This window comes from Ambystoma mexicanum, chromosome 7p (assembly GCF_040938575.1).
Source record: "Ambystoma mexicanum isolate Mex_15411 chromosome 7p, UKY_AmexF1_1, whole genome shotgun sequence".
NCBI lineage: Eukaryota > Metazoa > Chordata > Amphibia > Caudata > Ambystomatidae > Ambystoma > Ambystoma mexicanum.
Window position 1 is genome coordinate 892,482,782 of NC_090939.1, and position 21,049 is coordinate 892,503,830.

Here is a 21,049-nt window from a genome sequence, read left to right on the forward strand (position 1 = left end):
TTGTAACAAGTTCCACTTCGACAACAAAAGTTCCAATTTGAAGTCAAGCAACAGTTCAAAATTATCCAACAAGATTCTATTTTTTCCACTTGTGACAAAAGAACACAAAATTACTCCTTCTCATAACCTAAGAGCACTTCCATAGTTCCTGCCTTCCTCTGCTCCGGGCGTCAGAGAAAAGAGTCTTGCTTGGTTTTACGGGGGCCCATGCTGAGCAAAACTGCAGCGCCCCGTGCTCCTAAGGCTCTGTGGTGCTCACCTGCCACCGGAGTCTGTCTTGCTGAGGAGGCGGCTTCTTGGTGTCACGCTTCACGCTGCGCTACCTCTGTAACAACGATCTTCAGGGGGAAAGCTTGTACTCGAATGCTTCCCGCTGCACGATCTCAGCACCTCGTCTCTGAAGGAAAAGACCCTTTCAGAACCGGTAAACCGTACTTTGAGCCACAGTGCTTCTGACGTGTCTATGTTCATTCAGCTGCCACCCCTGCTACTTGGAGTTCCTACAGTCACTCCACTTTCCACTGCTACTCTTCTCTATGGCCTGCACCTGATGGGGCCTTTTATGCCTCAGTCTCCCTCAGGTGTGGGTGATGACCACTAACAAGCTGCAACTTGCAGTCTCGAGCCTCTGCTGCCCTCTTCTTCGTCCCAGTACTTTGGGAATTGTGGGACTTGGAGTCCGCAATGTAAAAATCAATGTTCCCGGGGCATGGCTTGACAGCACGCCATGCGGCTGTGCTTTCCGTGAGCTCCGCTCTAAGGGGCCCAAGCAACGCTATTCTTTATATGAAAATGCCGAAATTCCAGCCCGACTTCGTTCGGCAGAGGATCGTAATGAGATCCTGAGGCGGGAGCTACACTTTGGAGTTGAACCGCATCCCGCGAAGCTCGCTACTCGACCCCGGGACTACTGTTGCTAGCGCCCACAGGGAAGAAAATGGTGACGTGCGCCATCCAGCCCGAGCCCTGAGCGGGAGACCTGCGGAGCCTCTCCCGCTGGAACGCTGGGGTGATCCCCCTCCCTCACCCAGGAAACCCTGCTGCTCCTGCCGAGGGCTTTGCAAATACGCCCTATAATATGCAGCAGTCCGGGGGGGTCCGGGAAGGCCCCCCGGCGGTAGGATTGGCAGTGGGGGAGGGGCAGCACCGTGGCTGGCCCGTGGATGGGGCGGCCCTCCTGCCGGGGTGGAGGAGATCGGTGGCCCGGAGCTTTGGAGCCCCGGATGGGCTAGAGCGGACTGAGGCTCTGACCCGCCCTGGAGCCGCCGCGAAGCACCGGCTCTGGAGAGTCGCTCGAGGCGGCATACGATGGAAGCCCAGAGCCCGGCGGGGAGTGGAGCGCCGGAGCGGTGTAGCTGCGGTTGGGCAGAGTGAGCTGAGGGTCCGGCTCTCCCTGGAATTGTAACGCAGCGCTGCCCCTGGAGAGTCGCTCGGGGCGGCGCACAAAGGTAACTCGAGCCCAGGGAGGGGGTGGGCTGAGCGGAGGAGCGGAGGAAGACCCGCGGCCGAGAGCCCGCTCCCGCTGGACTTACCTGCCCGGCCTCACTCCTGGGGGGCCGCTTGGAACTACAAACAGATCAAAGGAACGGCGGCATAAAAGGACGCAGGACGGCCTGGTCCTTGACATCGAGGAGGAGGGCCGGTGGGGAGCAGAGGGTTTCCCTCTTTGAAGCTGTCACGAGGAGGAGATGCCCATGGTAACGAATACCTATAATTGTCCACTTGAGGGTTATGAGTGATATTAGCAACTGAAGGGACAGGTTGCCACCGGATGTGGATGGGAATGTCAGAGGTGGTAGATTGAATGTGATGTGTCCTTGCACCTCGGCCCTCTTCTTTTCTTACCTCTGTTGAAGAGGAGCAGGGACTCCATGGAAACACGCCTAACACCCCTGCCCTACAAAGTTATTAGGAGCTACATTACTGCTGGTTGGTGAACGTGGATCGATCTACCTTGCGCCTGAGAGACTTCTCAAACCTCCCAAGCTCCCCACACCACAGACCTGCAAACCGGGAATAAAGCCCTTTACCCTACCAGCTGATGCTACGTTAAAACGCCAAAGTCAGCTAATATACTCCGGTTGGCCTACGCTTTCACGTCTAAATCGGGTTGGAAAGGGCTCGGGAGCTCTATCATCACTCTGGGAGATGCGGGAGCTCTATCATCACTCTGGAGATGCCCAAAACAGGCATAAAAAAGAAGGGACAAGGCATACAAGCCTACTTGGCCTCACAACCTGCGAGTTCTCCTTCCACACGGTCCCACCTTCAATCCTGCCCCAAAACATGGCAATGTCCAAGGAAGATCTAGAGCACATGTTCAGATCTCTCAAACAAGACATTACTCAAGAGATTAAGGAAGAGATCAAAACTTCCAAAGAGTCGCTGGCACAATCCCTTGCAGACCTGACTTCCCAACTAGGAGGGATTGAATCCAGGGTCAGTGACCTGGAAAACTCGGCATGCGAACAAGCCCATAACAGCGAGGCCCTAACAGAAAGGGTGAAGATTATCGAGGAACAGCTAGAGGACATATGGGCTAAGCAAGCCGTCCTAGAAAATAGGTCGAGACAGAACAATGTGTGCCTCTGAGGAGTTCCTCGACAGATTCCTGATCAGGGCCTAACCAAATATGTAAAGACTATTCAGATCCCTTCTAGACCTCCCGCCAAACGAAGAGCTACATTTAGATAGAACCCACCGAGTATACTCATCTGCTCAGCTCAAGAAGAACCTAGTCCAGACGTGCTCACCAGAGTTCATTTCTTCCGCCAGAAAGAAGCAATTATGGCGGCTGCCAGGAACTCGGACTCGATGGAGTTCCGAGGCACGAAGATTCAGCTCTTCCAGGACCTGGCTCCCTACACTCCAGCATGCCGGCGGCGCCTACAGAAAGTAACCTCTTGGCTGAGAACCCAAAAAGTCAGTTATCAATGGGTGTTCCCCTGCAAACTGATCTTTGACTTTCGAAACCAGCACTATATCATTACTTCTGAAGAGGAAGCGAAATTCCTGATGTCGGAGGATCCTGATAATGGAGCGCCGAATCCAAGGGCTCAGAACACGGAGAGCTCTACCCCACATCCTTTGCCGAAAGCTGGACGAGGGAAGACTCGGCGGCGACATCAGTCCGCAATGAACTCTTTCCAGGGATCAGACGTAGGAAAAGCCCCCTGACATTTTTTATTTGGTATTATCTTCCCTTTCACCACAGATCTCATAACAATTACACTGCAGTGATCTCCTTGACCAGATGCCTAGCGCCTAGTCCTTTTAGAGGAAGAAAAGGGAGACGAAAACCCATGCGATTACAATATGGCAACCCCGAGTTATAGATGTATTTCCCTTAACGTGCAGGGTCTGAACTCCCCCCTGAAACGAAAAGCACTCCTGCACAGATTAGGATCATTAGATGCAACATTTTTATTCCTTCAGGTGACCCACCTACGGCCTGTAGATGAATCCCGCCTTAACGACAAGCTCTATCCCACTAAGTTCTTTGCCTCAAGTGGCCTAAAGAAACGAGGGGCTGCCATTCTAGTGCGCAAGGGGACTTCCTTTAAAACTGTGGGGGTGGTGTGAGACGAAGAGGGGAGGTTCTTGCTGGTTAACGCCATGCTGGATGGACGTAAAATCACATTGGTTTCCATATATGGCCCCAACGCCAATCAAGACCTGTTTTTTATGAAATTGTCGAAAGCTCTATTTGACCATGCTGAGGGAGAAGTGATCATGGGTGGTGACTTCAATGCAGTGGTTAATCCCCTAGTTGATAAGACCCTCCCACTCAAGCTGAACGACAGAAACAATTTTAGAGCCCTGACCCCCCTGCTTAAAGAACATTCCCTGATCGAAGCGTGGAGCTACTATCATCAGGAGGAGAGGGACTATACTTACTTTTCAGCCGTTCATGGGGGATTCTCCAGATTGGACATGTTCTTTATAGCGGACTCACTCATCCACGAGGTTGAGGAGACAGAGATTCTCCCTGAGGCGCTCGCAGACCATGCCCCAGTTAACCATAGCTTCCCCACGAGCTAATCCTCACTCAACTCCCACCTGGAAGCTCAACGACTTCCTCTTGGAGGACCCAGTGACCTGTGCCCACATTCGAGATAAACAGGGTAAGAGCACCACCTCCGAGGAGGGGAAATGCCTCATTGTTGAGGAATTCTTTAGGGAACATGCAGCCCCTCATAGAGGAGATTTACAATCCACCAAGAGGTTTATAAATGCAGCAACCTTACCACAACTCCCGCATGCCCTCCAGGAACCCTCAGAAGACCCAATATCCTCTGAAGAAGTAGAATCAGCCATAATATCACTCCCTATTGGCAAGGCTCCGGGCCCAGATGGCTTCCCAAACAAGTTTTATAAAACTTTTTGTAGGATCCCACATCTCACAAGATTATTTAACGAATGCTGTGAAACCGGAACTGTCACACAATCTATGGCGGAATCTAGCACAACTTTAATTCTGAAGCCAGGGAAGGACCCTGCAGAATGCTCATCCTACAGGCCCATAGCCTTGCTCAATACGGATGCCAAGATATATAGCAAGATTATAGCACGGCGACTGGGAGATATCTTGCCCACATTAATAGACAGAGACCAAACCGGTTTTATCCAAGGTCGTTCTGCCCATGACAACATCCGTAGAGCGATTGATTTGATAGTCCTGTCCCCATCAATCCCGGGCCCTTTATCCCTGCTGTCCCTAGATGCCCATAGAGCATTCGATAGCATGTCATGGGAATACTTGCAGTTGGTCCTGAAAGAGTTTGGATTCGGCCCTCATTTTATTAAATTGATTTTATCAAACTTCCGGATCCCCTCTACCCTAGTACGAATCAACTCCCGGTGGACACCCCAGATACCCCTCAATAGGGGAACCAGACAAGGGTGTCCTCTATCGCCTCTAGTATTTGCACTGGCTATGGAACCCTTGGCACAACACATCCATATCCGCCCCGATATTCAGAGATTCGAGGTGGAAGACCAATGCCATAAAGTCGCACTCTATGCAGATGATGTGCTCTGTTTCCTAAGAGATGCCCAAACCTCAGTCCCCCCGCTTATGGAGCTCCTTGATCAATCTGCGGTAATATCGGGATTTAGGATAAATATGACTAAATCGATATGCCTGAATTTATCTGAACCACAATAAGTCCTAAATACCCTTCACAGCACCTATTCCCTCCGATGGGAAAACTCTAAAATCACCTACCTGTGGGTGCACCTGACATCAACCTACGCAGGCCTATACAAGGCTAACATTCCCCCTTTGCTAAAAGAAGCTAAAGATTCCTTGCAGAAATGGGCCCTTCAGGAGATATCGTGGTTAGGACGCATAACCGCAGTCAAAATGACTTTGCTTCCGAAACTTCTTTACACACTACAGGCACTTCTACTGCTCATCCCAAAGCGTGACTTCACAAGCCTGCAGACAGAGTTAGGCTGCTTCATTTGGCAGCGGAAAACGCCCAGAATTCAGCACAAAATCCTCACTCGAAGCAAACAGATGGGTGGTCTTGGACTCCCTTCTATACTAAGATATTATCGAGCAACCCAAATTGCCCCTATCCTAAACTGGACCAACCCCCCTGATCCCCCTAAGTGGCAGGATATCGAGCAACTGGGTTCAGAGGCCCCTCTCACTCATCTTTTCTTCCTCCCGCGGGAAATGCGATTTTCGCAGAAACCTCTCCTTCCTACCACGAAAGCAACTCTCCAATGTTGGGATAGACACTATAAATCAAGAGGAATCGCCCCAGTATTGGGACCCCTCTCCCCAATCACGCAAAACCCGGCCTTTACACCGAGGCTTCAGGCTAACTCTTATCGACACTGGTCGAGAGAGGGACCCCTGAGATTGCACAAACTATATAATGACCAAATCCCACTGACATTTGCCCAATGCAAAGAAAAGTTTAACCTCCCCGAGACCGAGAGGTTCCGATACATACAATTACGGCATTGGGTCACCAACCCTATTATTAAAAAAGCTGCCACTAGGCCACCGTGAGGCCTGGAACTGACAGCTGCGGAAGGTCAACGCTCACAGAGAGTAGAACCTGCTATCGCCTTCTAGAACAGGTCCCGGAAGAGGAGAAACTCCCATATATGATGGCTTGGGAGAGAGAACTAGGAATTGAAATACCCCCAGAATCTTGGCAAAGAATTTGTGACAGGGCACAGAAGTCCTCTAGATGCACTTCAGTGAAGGAATGTGCACTTAAGATCTGTTATCGCTGGTATTTCTCACCCCAGAGACTGCATGCGATAAACCTGGAATACCCGGATACATGTTGGCATGGCTGCAGCGCAAAGGGGGATCTGGGACACCTATGTTGGCACTGCCCGATTATTCAAACTTATTGGCTAGAGATTAGGTCCGAAATTAAGGACCTAAGCGGAACCCTTCTCCCCATGGACCCATTAGTGATGTTGTTAGGGGACACCCCCAGATGACGGGTCCTACCCCCGCTCTGGCCCTACTGCCCGCCTGATCACCCAGTTGCTTATGGCGGCCTGCCTTACCCGAGCGCGCTTTTGCAACAAAATGGACGGACCGCACATGACATTCTGGTGGGTTAAAGTATGGGAACTCTTGGGCAGGAATAAATTATCTGCTGCAATAGAAGGGCAAACTTCAAAATTCACGAACATATGGGGCCCATTCCTAGACCACGTCGCAGAAAAAGAGCAAAAGTTCTTTCAGCCAAGAATGATTAAGTATCTCTGTCAACCCTGACACGCTTATGGAACAAAGAAAGTGCCCTCTAAATGAACATCTGGTAATGAAAGAGCCGACCCCCTGTGGGACCAGGTGAAGAATTGGTTGAAACCTTGGTGAGACTTTTTCCCCTTTTTAAAAAAAAAAAAAGAAAAAAGTTTCTGTTCCTCCCTGCGTCCTTTAGTTTGGATAATTATTAGTGATTCAATAATCTATCCTTTCCCCAAAGGATACCTGCAAACATTATAGATGCGATGAATTACAAAGTTATTAAAATGAAATGTTGATGTTGAATTGGAATTTAATTGTTGTACCTGCGAAGAAGCTTTGAAGTTGATCTCCTGCCAAATGATGAATTGTAAGAGGCAATGGATTGTCTTGATGTTCTATAATCTTGAGATTGACTGCATTACCACCTGTAATGATGCCTGATGAATTTAATGTTCAAACAATATTTCAATAAAAAGACTGATAAAAAAAAAATCAATGTTCTCCAATTTTACAGTCAGTACGCCACCAGAAGAGTACTGTCACTGGGGAATTTACAAAAATTATTTTCCCATTCTTCTCAACCTGTTCCCCTCCACCCACATGTGATCCTTCTGCAGAAAACCACCCCCAGGGTCATCATCAGGAATTGTCTGCCTTTCCCTGGCTGCATGAGGGGTGCCAGGTCACAGTTTGAGGGAATCATCTGTCTCATCACACAACCATTTAACCATGCAGCTCCTTAAGTGAAAGGCTGCCTGCAGGGGAGTGTTAGCTGCACTCACTAAGAAACAGAAGGAAAGCTGGGGAACCCAGCCTCTACTTTTGTCCCTTAATGACATCAGCCAACTGGCAGTAGGCAGCCCAATTAGCCAGAGAACTGTGTGTGGCTAATGGGCAGCCTGCAGGTGCCCACACTTTTGATTAGGAAAAAGGAGAGGCATCTCTTATTTTCCTAATCGGAAGCGCGACACCTGCAGGCAACCCTTTAACAACATGCAGCTCTTTGGCTATATGAAATCTGACCATGCTGCAGTCTGTCTGGGCCTTAGATTAAGAAGTAACCCTGCAAGGGTTAACTGGCAGACCTTTCTGTCAATTCTAGTGTGGGTTCCCTTAACCAGATGATCTAGTTACTAATGGAGTGGAGGTATTTTTAAGAGATAAGGGAGGCTTTGCTAGTGGTTGGTGAATTCTGGATGCTTTGAGCGCTAATATGAGGAGAGATCTCATCAATTTCTCAGCAATTAGGAGCAAGATCAGTAAAGCAAAGGCTAGTCACTTAAATGTGCAAAGCTGCTCATCTATCAGTTTTCATTTTGAGACCAAAATAAAAACGGATAGATGAGTTAATTTAATCTTGGTAGTCTTAAACACCTTGTTCAACTAACAAGCAGGAAGCCAGTGGTTTTCTCTACCCGGCAGCTCTACTGGGAACAAGATAGAAGGTGTAGGAATATATTTTGCACACGTATGGCATTGATTCTTTATAGCTATATTTAAAAACCTTCTCAATACTAATGAATTATTAACTCATGTTTTCTAAATTTTAACGGGCCGTCTAAATAGAAACTCCTCATCCAGAGGTCTTTGAACTAGACTAGTTATTTATTAAGCTACAGCTGATTCCAATTTGGGAGAGGGGTAAGGGAAGTCAGAATCACCCTTACCTAAGGTGCAGTCAGTCCAACCAACTTGGCATTCCTTTTTACAAGAATACATCTCTTCCATTCCTATATCATGAAAACCTTGTTATTCCCAATCTGACATGACATACAGCCTGTTGTGCCCAGACATATGTTAGTCTTGGATCTAGTATCTCCTCTTTGATCTTAGCCTCTTCAACTAGATCTATTATCTTTCACACTCAGCCTATTATGTTTGGCAGCCGGCCCCGGAAGATAGCCGAGGCTGTATCAACATTCTGTTATATCCTTGCCATAGAGTGAAAAGAAAATACAAGGCTTGAGATCGGCACTAGGCATTGTTTTGGGGCATTCAACCCGTATGTTTTTTCTACATTTATTTAATTCTGTATGCAAAAAAATGCTGGGCAAGTCTTTCCACATGAGAGGGGACAAATCAGTCCGATGAGTTTGGTGGCATGAGGTAAAAACGGTTAAACATGGGCTCATCCATATGATCCAGATCCCTTGAGTTGTTCGGGGTAGCCTCTTCCATGTCGATAAAATCACAGACTGAATCTGGGATCACCACAAGTGAAGTCTCCAACTGGGCAAACTCTGAAGCCTCCACCAATTCTCCAGACGACCAGCTCAGAGCAGATATTCTGCCTCTTAGGGGGATATTGTCAGCCCATCGCCAAGGATCCCGCATGGTGAAGCCGTGACCGTCTCTCTCCTGGTACCACTGGACTGTAAATCCAAGAAAGTACATTCCTGGCTAAGCTCTAAATGGACCCTTTTCTGCACTAATTGTCTAAATGGTTGGCCAGTGGATAAGGTGGGGACGCGGCCACGTAGTCGTACCTTACTATTCCTCTTCAGGCACCTCAGCCAAACCTTGTCGAACAGCTATTTCCACTGATTTCCCAATACTGGCAGCATATGAGAAGATGGCGGATTTGATAGCATTGTCCCTCTTTTGATTAACATTAGTTTTGAAGGCTAGGGAAACTACTGTGAATAAATGGCACTAAATTAGTCAGCCATTCCTCTTCCCCAGCACCCCTCATGATAACTGCATATCTAAAATCCCTTTTAGCCTGAATTCACACATTTTTCTGCAGCATCTATTAGTTCTTTCGTTGTTTCCCAGGTCCCCATGTCTGAGCTGAACATCTTTTTCTCTAAAGGATGCTCCAACATGGAAGCAATGCCATCCCGCAATGAACACCAGCTGATGACTAGGCTCCTCCACCCAAAATCCTTATTGAAAGAGCCCTGTGTGCGTATAGATAAGCAAGGAGAAAATAGAACTCGCTGGCACCTGATACCCAGCGTTTATTGATGGAGGCCCTGAAATTATCACAAACAATCATATCAAAAAGCCCAATGGTGAATCATAATATTACCACATACTACTACAATTATAAACGGTTACCATATAAATTCCACCCAGTAAACCTGTTGAGAATTATACTTAGCTTATTATAGTGGAACATCAAAGGAGCAGCAATGAACGGGGAAAGCGGTTGGCATGATGGACAGTTATGGGAGAATTTGGATACTATTGGTGGATATTTAACGTGCTGAATCATTTTGAAATAGTAAACAAACGTGGTTAAAAAAACTGAGGGCTATTGCACTCTACAAAGTTACTTTTGTACATTCACTTTAAAGGTTAGTTTTTAGTTTATATGGTGTTTGATCAATAATCCAAATGGGCTAGGGGGCGCAGATAGCAATGGCTGCATAATATCTAGCTCCTGCTCTTCCCCACCAAAAGACGTGAATTGCAACGGCTCTGAACCCTGAATTATTGCAGTAAACACCTGCTGAGTGCTTCGGGACACCCGCAGTACAGTATTCCCCCGTATTTCTTCTCAGCTCCCGGTGTGGAGAGCAGCCTGTGTACAGGGGGGCTAATTACTCTGGAGAGCCCTACACTGGCGCTGAGAGCAGCAAAGGTGAGATGTAGCGGTGATGACGACTCCAAAACAGGGGCCTGCTCAATGTCATAGGCAGCCGGTGTGGAGGATACACAGGTCCTCGGCCCATGGCTTTGTGGTGACTGTGTTCCCAGCGCAACACGAGAGCTTAGCTCCCTGAGCCGTGGAAAGGAGCGTGAGGAGGCAGCCTCAGACAGTAGTTGAGGTTATCCCTGCTATGGGTCTAGAGGCGAGATTGTTGTGCTACCTGCTGATGGCCCTCTGACTTGGCCTCAGCTTGAGCCGCAACGGAGGTACCGGAGAACGTGCCCAACTGCTGAGGGGTCTGTGGGCACTTCAACCTCGTAGAACAGGTCACATTGGTTGCAGGGGGGCTTGTCTGCAGGGGCCCACATTGTGATCATCTGCCCATTGGGACAGCGCAGGCTGGCAGAAGGCTGGCTGTGTCACTGTGGTGACAGTGGGGTGCTTTTCCTGGGTGACCCCAGGACCCCTCCTTGACACTGGTATGTATACGTCTACTTTAGAAGCTGGAGCCCCACGGAACTCAGGTGTCTGAGTGTCAAATCTCCTCCCTGCAACAATTTTGGACATCGAGCACTATGGCTGAGGGGGAGGGGGCATTTTACAACCATCAGAGGCACATTCTAACCTTCCCACGAAGGAAGATATTGGAGGCATCTTACAGAAGATCAAGGTGTGACACAAAGACCTCATTTGCTTATCTGAGGGGGAGAGTGGAGGCGAAAACCAAGGGTCTGCAAAATAATCAGCTTAATGTTGACCTGGTGGAGATGATGCTTGATGCGTGGCTCATAGAAATCGAGCAAGAGAGGAAGACATTCTTCTGAAGGTAGATAATTTTGAGAACCAGGAAAGGAGAAGAACCTTAGACCTTGGACTGAAAGAATGGGATGGGGAAACGCCTCAGAGTGGAAAAGATTGTCAATTGCTTGTTTGAAAAAGAGGGTAGGAAGGAAGTACTGATTGAAAGGGCGTACAGAGGTGGGATATCTTCAAATATAGGGCCGTGTGTACACAGAGTAGGCTGACGTTCTGGCCAGAGCTAAATCAACGCAAAACATTGAGTTTGAACTGAAGGTGGAATGATAAAAATATTCCAGGACCTGTCAGGCCCCACACTCTCTAGGAGGAGGGACTGCTGCCAGCTTAAGTCGTGGTTCTCCACTAAGGAGATCAGATACTGATGGGCATACCCATTTGCACTGTTTCAGTGTGTGGGGAAGCATGAGCCCCCAAGGGGCCTGACGCAGAGGAAGATGGGGAAGAGAGAAGCACATTTGAGACTGAGTACTCCATCCTGGGGAAGTGACTGGTCCAATCTGGCGAGAAACCTTTGTGCTGGAAGGTTTTTTTGTTGGCAGTGTGTATAGATGTGGGTATTAGCTCGGTGGGCAGGAGAGAGGACTAAGGAGCCTTTGTGCCCTTTTTCAGATTTGGTGTCTCAAGGGGTATGATGTTTATGTTGATGTGTGGGTTGAGGACTTTGTTGAGGGAGTACGTTGGGGTTCGGAGGCGCATGTGGATGTGGTGGTGGATATTTAAATCTGTAGGATTGTTACAGAGGGATGCATTAGAAAGACAGCTTTGGTGGGACATGAAATGTGAAGTGACGAGATGGCGCTTAACGTGATAGCGGTGACGAGTGGGGGGAGCTCAACGTGGGCTCTCTGAATGTTAATGGGCTGAACTCACATGAAAAAGGCTGGTGTTGCGTGAATTCACAAGGGCAGCTTTAGATAATAGTTTTTGCAGGAAACTAGGCTGTTGGGAGGTGAAGAGCGGAAGGTGCATGGTTGTTGGGTTGGGGAAGCCATATGGCATTGTGGGAGATAGAAATAAGGTGGAGGTTGGAATTCTTTTACATAAGAGACTGAAACTCAAGAATCAGAAGGTAACCAAAATGATGGAAGATCGACTCCTCATTGTGCAGGGAGAACTGGGGGGCAGGAGGTTCAGGATAGTGCTGGTCTCGGCCTATTGTCCAAATCAAGGACAAATGACTTTTAGTAAACAAGCTCTAGAATCTCTTAGTAGTGGAGGGGGGAGATGAGTATAGTGGGAGGCAACTTCAACTTATAGGCAGACCAGGCCAAAGACCGGCTCGCATTGTGGGAGTCGCACATCAGGTTCCTTAATTGCAGGGATGTGGGGTTCAGCAAATCCTAGGTATCGGAGGGTTATCTAATATATGGGGGCGTGTGCACCCCCAGAAAAAGGTGCTTTGCCTTCTCTGCCTGTCATGACACACAGTAGGATGGGTATTTCTTTTAAGAAAGAGTTTGAGAATAGGGTTCTCTGTTGTGAGATATGGCCAGTCGGGTGATCTGATCACGATCTGATGATTATGGAGGTTTCAGTTGCATGTCTCAATCGAGTGACTTCAAGTGAAGGTGTAATGACTCCCTTTGGCAAGATCAGGTATTTGCAGAGCAGCTAGATCGGGAGATTCGTCAGTATTTGACATTCAATGATACAGGGGAAGTAGAGAATTGTGCTGTCTGGGAGGCTGGAAAAGCAGCATGAAGGGGCTTGCTCATTTGGGAGGGAGCGCATAGGAAAAGGGAAAGCGCCTTGACTGAGGACTCCCTACGAAGAGCTATGAATTGGAAAAGAGGATTTATATGGGGGCGGGCTGGGGAACGCAGGGGAAGAACTGTTGGCCCTCAAGCAAAATAAAGCGGAAATCGCTGAGATGGGGTGATATGGTGAGATTAGGTTTCTTAAACAGAAATGTTATGAAAAAGTGGATAAGGAAGATGCATTGGTGGCCTCCAGGCTCGGGCACAGAGGGCTGAAAGGTGGGCTGATAAGGTACAGGATTCTGACTGGTTAGAGCATGCCACTCAAGAGTGAATAGCAGACAGTTTTGCAAGGTTTTATCCAGAGTTGTGCGAGACAGCAGGAGGGGGGGGAGTTTGGATGAGGTAAGATATTAGATGATATTACTCTTCTGATTCTGTCCTGTGATGAAGTGGGCCAGTTTAGGATTCCGACAGGAAAGGCCCCTGGTGAATATGGGATTACCATCGGGTTCTATAAGAGTTATGCGGAAACGTTGTTGCCACTTTTGACAAAACTCCTCAGAGATATTCTAGATAAAGGGCTCACGCGCCCCTTCCCCTCTGACCCCCCCCCAGCATGGCTTTGATATCGGTGATGGATAGGAAGGGCAGGGACTTGGTTAAATGCTCATCATATTGCCCAATCTCTCTGCTGAATGTAGATGAAACATTTTTTCACTCGTACACTGACCTCCAGATTCGAAGCACTGATTGCTCGGCTAATGCATTTCGACAAGGTGGGTTTCATTCTAGGCTGTTAAGAAGCAGGTTCACTCAGGAAAATGTTCAATTTGATGGAATTCACAAAGTGTAAGTGGGGAGGACCCGGTTCTTTTAGCTTTAGATGCCACGAAGGCTTTCGATTGGGTGGATTGGGGTTTTCTCTTTGCAGTCCTGGTGAAGTTTGGATTCGGCAATAGAATTATGAATGGGATCCCTGTGCTGTATTCTGACCCAACAGTCCAGGTGGTGGTGAATGGCAAGGGGTCCACTTGCTTTGAACTACACAGAGGGACCAGACAAGGCTGTCTGTTGTCATTGCAGCTGTTTGCTCTCTTTGGAACCATTGCTGGTGAGAATACGAGGCGTCACGGATAGAGAGTTGGGGGATAAGGAGTATACCTTGCTTCATATGGGTACCCCACAAGCCTTGGTACGGCAGCACTCTGTCATTCAAGAGTATGAAGCCCTATCTGGGTTCAAAATAAATGTTGAAAAATCTATTCTTTTTCCCTATAAGGATTCGTGAAGGGATGTTGAGGACTTGTCAGTGGAGGTAGGAATTTAGCAAAATGGCATAATATAGTGAGGAGTGTTGGTAACAAAGACTCTGGGGGAGCTGTCTGGTGCCAATTACCCAACTTTACTGCTCACTCTATAAAGAGGGTTAGATGTTTCAACCTGATTGACCCTGCCCTGGATCGGGAGCGCTGAACGCCTTGAAGATGACCTTTTTACCTAAAATGTTATCTATTTCAGGTGCTACCTATTAGAATACCAGATAAAATAATGACTGAATTGAAATTTAGGATTTGAAGGTTCCTCTGGCAGGGAAAGAAGCAGAGGTTGCATGCGACACCCTGATTCTGCCAAAGGAACTGGGAGGGGGGAAGGCCTGCCAAACTTGCAATGTTAAAATAAATTGATGCAAATGAGAGCCAAAATCCCTTATCTGCAATGGGACAGGGACAAACCATGGGTAGAATTGGAGAATGGAGAATCACTAGTTGAAACCAGTGACAATTGGGGGAATGGTTGTGGGTTCAAAAGAAGGACGTACCGAATTTTGAAACACAGTTTGATACATTTATACTAGGGCATTTGGATATAACCACGTGGCCCTCCCCCTATGTCACATATAGTCGCCTCCTGTAAGAAACAACATAATGGACTCCCTCTGGTTTCAATCTTGGTTCGAGGCAGTTACTGAAAGGAGGGGGATTTATTTCATTACCATTATTGGAGGGATATCAGTAAATTGTTGATCTTTAAGCACTTGCAGATGAAAGGGGTACTCCTGACAAATAAGTGGAAAGTTGACCTTTGGAGAGAACTGACATGCACTAAATACATAGTGAATACTTTCCACTCTTCCAAAGGATTGATATCCAGTCTCTGTCAATCTTTGATTTGAACAACTAGAGGGGAGGATGTGAGATTGAAAAATAGATGGGAAAGGGATTTAGGAATTGTATTGGATGAGAAGTTGTGGGAGAAAATATGCATTGGTGCACACAAGACCTTGATAGCCTGTCAATATAAACTACATGTGATCAAACTATTGTATAGAGGGCAGTATGACCTGGTACAGTTGTCTACGATATGATATATTTTATTTATAGCGCGCCTATACATAAGATGTTTCCTTCTGTAAACCCCTGTCTATTGGAGAAACTGGGGAAAGAGTCACATACTGTAACATGTGGTGGGCATGTAATAAGGTACAACGCTTCTGGAAAGAGGTACTTGGATGGATCGGGGACTTGGGTGGGGTTCAGACAGGTCTTGACCCAATGTTGGTGCTGTTTGGACTGGAGAAATTGGAGGGGAAGTGGAGACACCTGCCACATTAGGTTCATTTCGCTATCCTAGAGTCATGGGTTTGTAGAACGATTGGGTGGAAGAGAGAGTCCCTGCTCAGTGAGAGAGAGAGTGGGTTTTCAAGGAGAGAGAAATACATGAGATGGAGAATATTAGAGATCCTCCATGACATTAGGTCATCAAGGGAAATGGAGTGGACATAGTTTCTCCAAAAATATAACTGAAGTGCTGGAACACCCTCACCCGGATGGGTAGGAAACGAGGGACATACCCTTTTTGTACCCGTCTAGTTTTCTACGCAGGTGCTAATAGTTTTATTTATTCTGTTAAAAATGAAACATCCCTCACTGCACGGCCCAGCGCCGCACCATTGTTTCCCAAGACCGTTTCAGTGTAAATGACTGACGTCATCAACAAGGAAACTGATTTGGGAAAGCATGGTACGGTACCGGGCCGCACAGCGAGGTATATTTCATTCTTGGTTTTAAAAAAATTACACTCTTCGCACCCGCATAGGAAACTACACGGGTTCTAAGAGAGATGGGGGCGCTGTCTAGCAGCACCTAGGCTGCTCGGAATGTGGTCTTGTACTATACAATAAAGCCTGCATTCCCAGTATCCTGATTTGCCAGCACCCCCTTGCAGGGTGCTAATGGCTAATTTGAAATACATGGACAATGGTTGGGGTCCCTCTTGAACTCTTGTTGGACTGCAGTCATGTTATAAAGCTGAACTGGATGAATCCCAGCCGGCCCATTTAACTGGGGGTCTCCAAACAGCCTTTGAAGATGAGTAGCAGCACCCTTGAGATAGATGGGGAGGCAGATTCGTACTCTTGCATCAAATAACCATGACAACTCAATAGTTTGGTAAAGGGAGTCCATTTAATGACGAGTACAAAAAACATGGAGTACAATGAACATCAGCAACAGCTCGATCTTCCTTCTCGCTTCAACTCCACTTAATTTCAGAAAAAAACACTATTTATATCAAAAACTCATCATCATTGACGGGCAATATTAAAAACCTAACATGCAACGTGATTGGTTATAGGAAGGTAACTTTAACATAGGTACTAGAACTGTATGTGGTAACGGGCAGAGGGGATTGGATAAGCAATGTCAGGTGGGGCAACTAAGCTCTTCCTTCAAAATGGCAACTATAAACTTCACTAAAAGTACGACGTTCTACTCACTATAGGACCCTAGATTACACAGTGCACTATGATTGGGTTGGCATCAATCCCACTCATACTTTTCCACTTACGTCTAGCAGCATGCAGAATAACCAGCCAGGTGCCGGGAGTTTGTCTGCACCCCAGCTTCCCTCCAATTATGTTACAATCAATCATCACCTCAGTGATCATGTGTCAATTACTTCTTTGTAGTTTGGGCTCGAGTCTGCTTCTTGGTCTGAGAAAGTTTAAGGAGTATGGGTATGGCAGGGATCCATGCGTAGGTGTAAAAGTGTCATCCCTTCCTGCCTACCCTGTCACTTGATTCGGACACTGTGAAAACAGCCCCTTCATGTATTTTAGTGTATTTGATTTAATTCTGCCAGTCTTCTACCATGTGTGGCTTATCTTGACCTTTCTGAACAGGATACTCTGTTCTTTTTCTCTTTAATTGTATCCACTGTTGGCCTCTACCAGCCCGATACAACCTTGGCTTCTTGGAATGTTACCTTCAGCTGGGTTTCTTTCTGTCTTAATTCTCGATTTGTTTGCTGCAACACTCTCTTATTGAGACCTTTAGTAACCTTTGTTCAATTCAGCTTATGTGCGTAGTGGATTTACACTCATCTATAAAGTGCTTTTGAGGTGTGTGTATATGTGGGTGTGTGTATATATATATATATATATATATAAGTTGGCGCTTGCCGCAATCTATTTGCTACTCAGCATAAGCAAGCTTAATGATTTCTTTGTTTCTTGCATCTGTACACGTTTAAACTAACTGAATAGCTCCATCGCGCATATGGCATAGGTTTCTGCGGCTTGACATCAACTGCTTCACCCTAGGCTCAAGATGACACTTATCCATGGTATTTCGTCTCTTTGTCAGTATTCTTGGGTCGTTATATCTTCTATATGTGCGTCAGTCCGATTTTTTTCTTATTACGTCACCATTCGTCTTCCTTTAATATCTTCTTGACTTCTTCGGGTATTCCATTCTGACAACCGTCATTTTGTCTTGCCTGTAGATATGGTTTTCTCAATGGGTACCTTACTGTCCAGGTTTTCGTAGGGGTCGGTACTTCAATAGGTGCTGTTACTCTTATAGGCACTGGGCAGAGCCCAGCTGCTGCTCTTTGCTGGTTTATTTGTTCATCATACGTCACATATTTTGGCGTGAACGTACCCATCATTTCGAAGGGCGTGGCTGGAATGTGGATGGTGCTTGGCACTTCCTCTTCAAAGCTATATCTACCTGTTGGATAGATGTGATGCGCTCTGTTGGTGCTGTTATTCTGTGTCTCTGGAAGCTCTGATAGGTGGGAGTGGATGGATAAGGCGTATTCGAGTTTAATACCATTGATGTGAAGTATTTCTTTTGTTCTAAAAAATTTCAATAAAGTGAAGTTTGCAAAAATAAATAATCCAAATGGGTTGGCAACTACCTCACACAGCACAGTAAATCGCTGCACATCTGAATGAATGTCAATTTTGTAGTGGAGTTCCTTCCGTGTTAGATTCAGTGCTTTTTTAACCAATATATACATTGTTTGTAGATGACTGAGAAGCCAGCAGAGCGAAAGATGATTCTCTCCACCTGTTTCCCCATTTCCACCTTGTGGACTGAAGCGTTGGATGAAGGCGCAGCGTTGGGGTGCAGGGCTGAAGGGAAGCTCTCTCTCTCTCTCAATCTTGTTCAAATTGTTTGCTGTGACCAAAGCTTCATTATTGTAAGGGGAGGACAATTTGCAGGCACAGGGGTTTGGGGGACTCGGAGATGAGCCTTAAGCCTTCCTTGAACACAGGGCGTTTCAACAGTGTGTTGGGGGCTGAAGTAGAGAGCTGGGCCTTCAGGTCAGTAGGTGTACATGGCCATCTAGGCAGATGGCTCTTGGATGATGCGGATTGATTATTGGCTAGAGGAGTGCAGAAGTACTGTCACACCATCACACTATGTGATCTGTCCAGAAGGGGATGGATAAGTGAAACTGCCCCAGTCTGTGTCTCACCAGTTTGTCCATGTAAAGAAAGAAGGAGGATACAGAGGCAATCCATTAACCTTGAGGAGACATGAACCCTGGTCCCAAAGTAAGCTGAAGTAATTTAACCACTGCAATCCTAGCCTTCAGAGAATACTGACAGTGGTCAGTCACATAGGACTGAGATGTCGGAACTCAACAGAGGGGACGAAGTACTCTTTTCATAGCGGGAGCCCCTTCACAAAACACCGGACAAAACGAATGCCAAGGGGACAGCCCTGGAGAACCAAGTAGGCAAACCGTATGGCTGAGGGCAGTCGAATCTGAGGTACACTCTCTTGGGAGTGGCACTAAAGATGTTTCAGAAAGGATGCAAAAAGTGGAGGAGGTATCTGGGCGGAACAGAGAATTCAAAGACGGCGCAGCAGGCAGCATTCAGGCTTGACATGCTTGAGAACATGAGTGGAGTGGTATAGGGAAGACACGGACAAAGAAGTGAAGTATGTTCATGCTGCTGAAAGAGCTAGAAATTAATAAAAACCTTCTGAGGTCTGCAAATTCACAGAACACTTTAAAATTAAGGGAGGGGTGCACTCTGCTGTTCCCTGGCAAATAACTTGAAAAGATCCAGGACAGACGCTAATTCAAAACTCTGCATCAGAAACCCATAACATTGGACATCCAGGCTTCGGAGGTGGCAAAACTGAATGTTTTCTGCAAGGGGGTGGTATTTATGCTGTTGTAACTAGACGCAGCTGAGAAGTTTTTTGCTAAAGGGAGGTCTGAGCAAACACTGTCCAGCGTTTATTTTTCCCTCAGCAGCAGTTTTTTTATTTTATTGTGGTACCTGTGTGATCTGACACACACACCCCGCCCCCTTGTTTATAACTGATAATATATTTGGAAGAGTGCCTTGACAATTCAGTAATCGGAGATATTGTTTGAAAACAAAATACGAATTTCTTTTTTAAATATGAGTAATTAAAAATAATAAAATAAAGAGCAGCAAACATGATCATTAAAAAGGTATATGGCCACTCTTGAAATTGGACAAGCTAATAAGTGACAGACTGGGGGTTTAGGGTAATGTATGCATGGTAAAGAGCTTATGTTCCTAAACTATACCAGGTGAATAAAAGAGATCGTGCCAAACAAGGATCTCTGGTGTCTTTGCACGTCATTCGGAACACGAGTATACAATGTCATGCTGAGGCTTGCAAAGAAGGTCTTCCGTTATCCTGCATTAAAAAAGACATGGATTCTTACACCAGGAGAAGGTATTTGACCCTTGTACAAGGCCCTAGTAAGGCTGGATTTTAAATAGTGACTTCAGTTATGTTTAGGTATTCTGAATTAGAAACAATTAAAGATGGAAGATTTGATTAGTGATGAGGTTCAAGTAGTGGGGGATGATTTGATTGAAGGAAATTAAGATGAGGATGTTTTGGCCTGAATACTCCTTAAGACTTATTGAGTAATTTATTCTAGTGTACACTATGTGCATTGAAGTTTCGTATCATAACAAACATAACCTGTTTGACTCTTGTGACTACTTTGCTGCTGTTCGGGATCCGTACCATTTGACTTTGCATTTCCGGGGACCTACGCCTTAGACATTGTTTGAACTGTGCGTGTGTTCATAATGGGATCAAATTGCCATCACAAACAGATGCCTTTATATCGTTATAATATATCGTTTATATAACCAATTAAACTTTGGTTTTTATTTTTTCAGAAAATCTTTTCGGAGCCAGGAAGTCTGTCCATGACAACAATTAACAAACTGCGTGAGGCCTGTAGGACAAGACTTCAAGGACAGAACGGCTAAACTTTGCCCGATGGAGTACACCAATGACACATTCCGAACACTCAATAATTGCACTGAATGATTCACACGTTTTCACCTTCATGACTGCTAGCAAGTACTTGACCAACTCTTCCTGCCTTTAAGTGCTGTAAATTATTTTTATTGAATTTCCTTGTTATAGTAATTTAAAATGTCTGGACTATCTGGCACTAGAGATTATGGTTTGTAAATGACTATGCAGAGTCACAAATGTTTAAGACTATAGGTATTTTCTTACTGATTATTGAGGATATGAAATGCAATCTATCAAGTGGACACTATTTCCTAAAACTTGAACGTCTGTGATGTTTCCAATAAATTATTTATGAAAAGACTTGTGGACATTTTTATTGTTTAACAAATGCATTTATTACACAACCATAACTGCTAAGGACAGAGGGCTTTACGGGAAACATGAAGTGATTATCAAAATCCATAAACCCCAAGTTTGTATATCTTTTATTGGGCTAACTGAAAATAGTGTGCTGAGATGGTCAAATGAATACACATTTGAAGTCCTATAGGCTTATCGGTCAGACAACAACAAAAAACATAACACTGGCCATATCATTTACATTAAAAAGGGAAGACAATCTTTCACTTTAACATCATTTTACCAGTTAGCATAA

At 46.1% G+C, this 21,049-nt stretch overlaps 1 protein-coding gene across 1 annotated transcript in view; it reads left to right on the top strand.

The window, feature by feature from the left end:
• GRTP1 (growth hormone regulated TBC protein 1) overlaps positions 1 to 20,754 on the top strand; it is a 987,655-nt gene extending 966,901 nt beyond the window's left edge. Inside the window, exon 8 of the mRNA XM_069637149.1 lies at positions 20,310 to 20,754. Within this exon, the coding sequence (XP_069493250.1) occupies positions 20,310 to 20,402 (93 nt within the window). The 3' untranslated portion in view covers positions 20,403 to 20,754. The remainder of the gene's footprint in view (positions 1 to 20,309) is intronic.
• Positions 20,755 to 21,049: the final 295 nt, after the last annotated feature.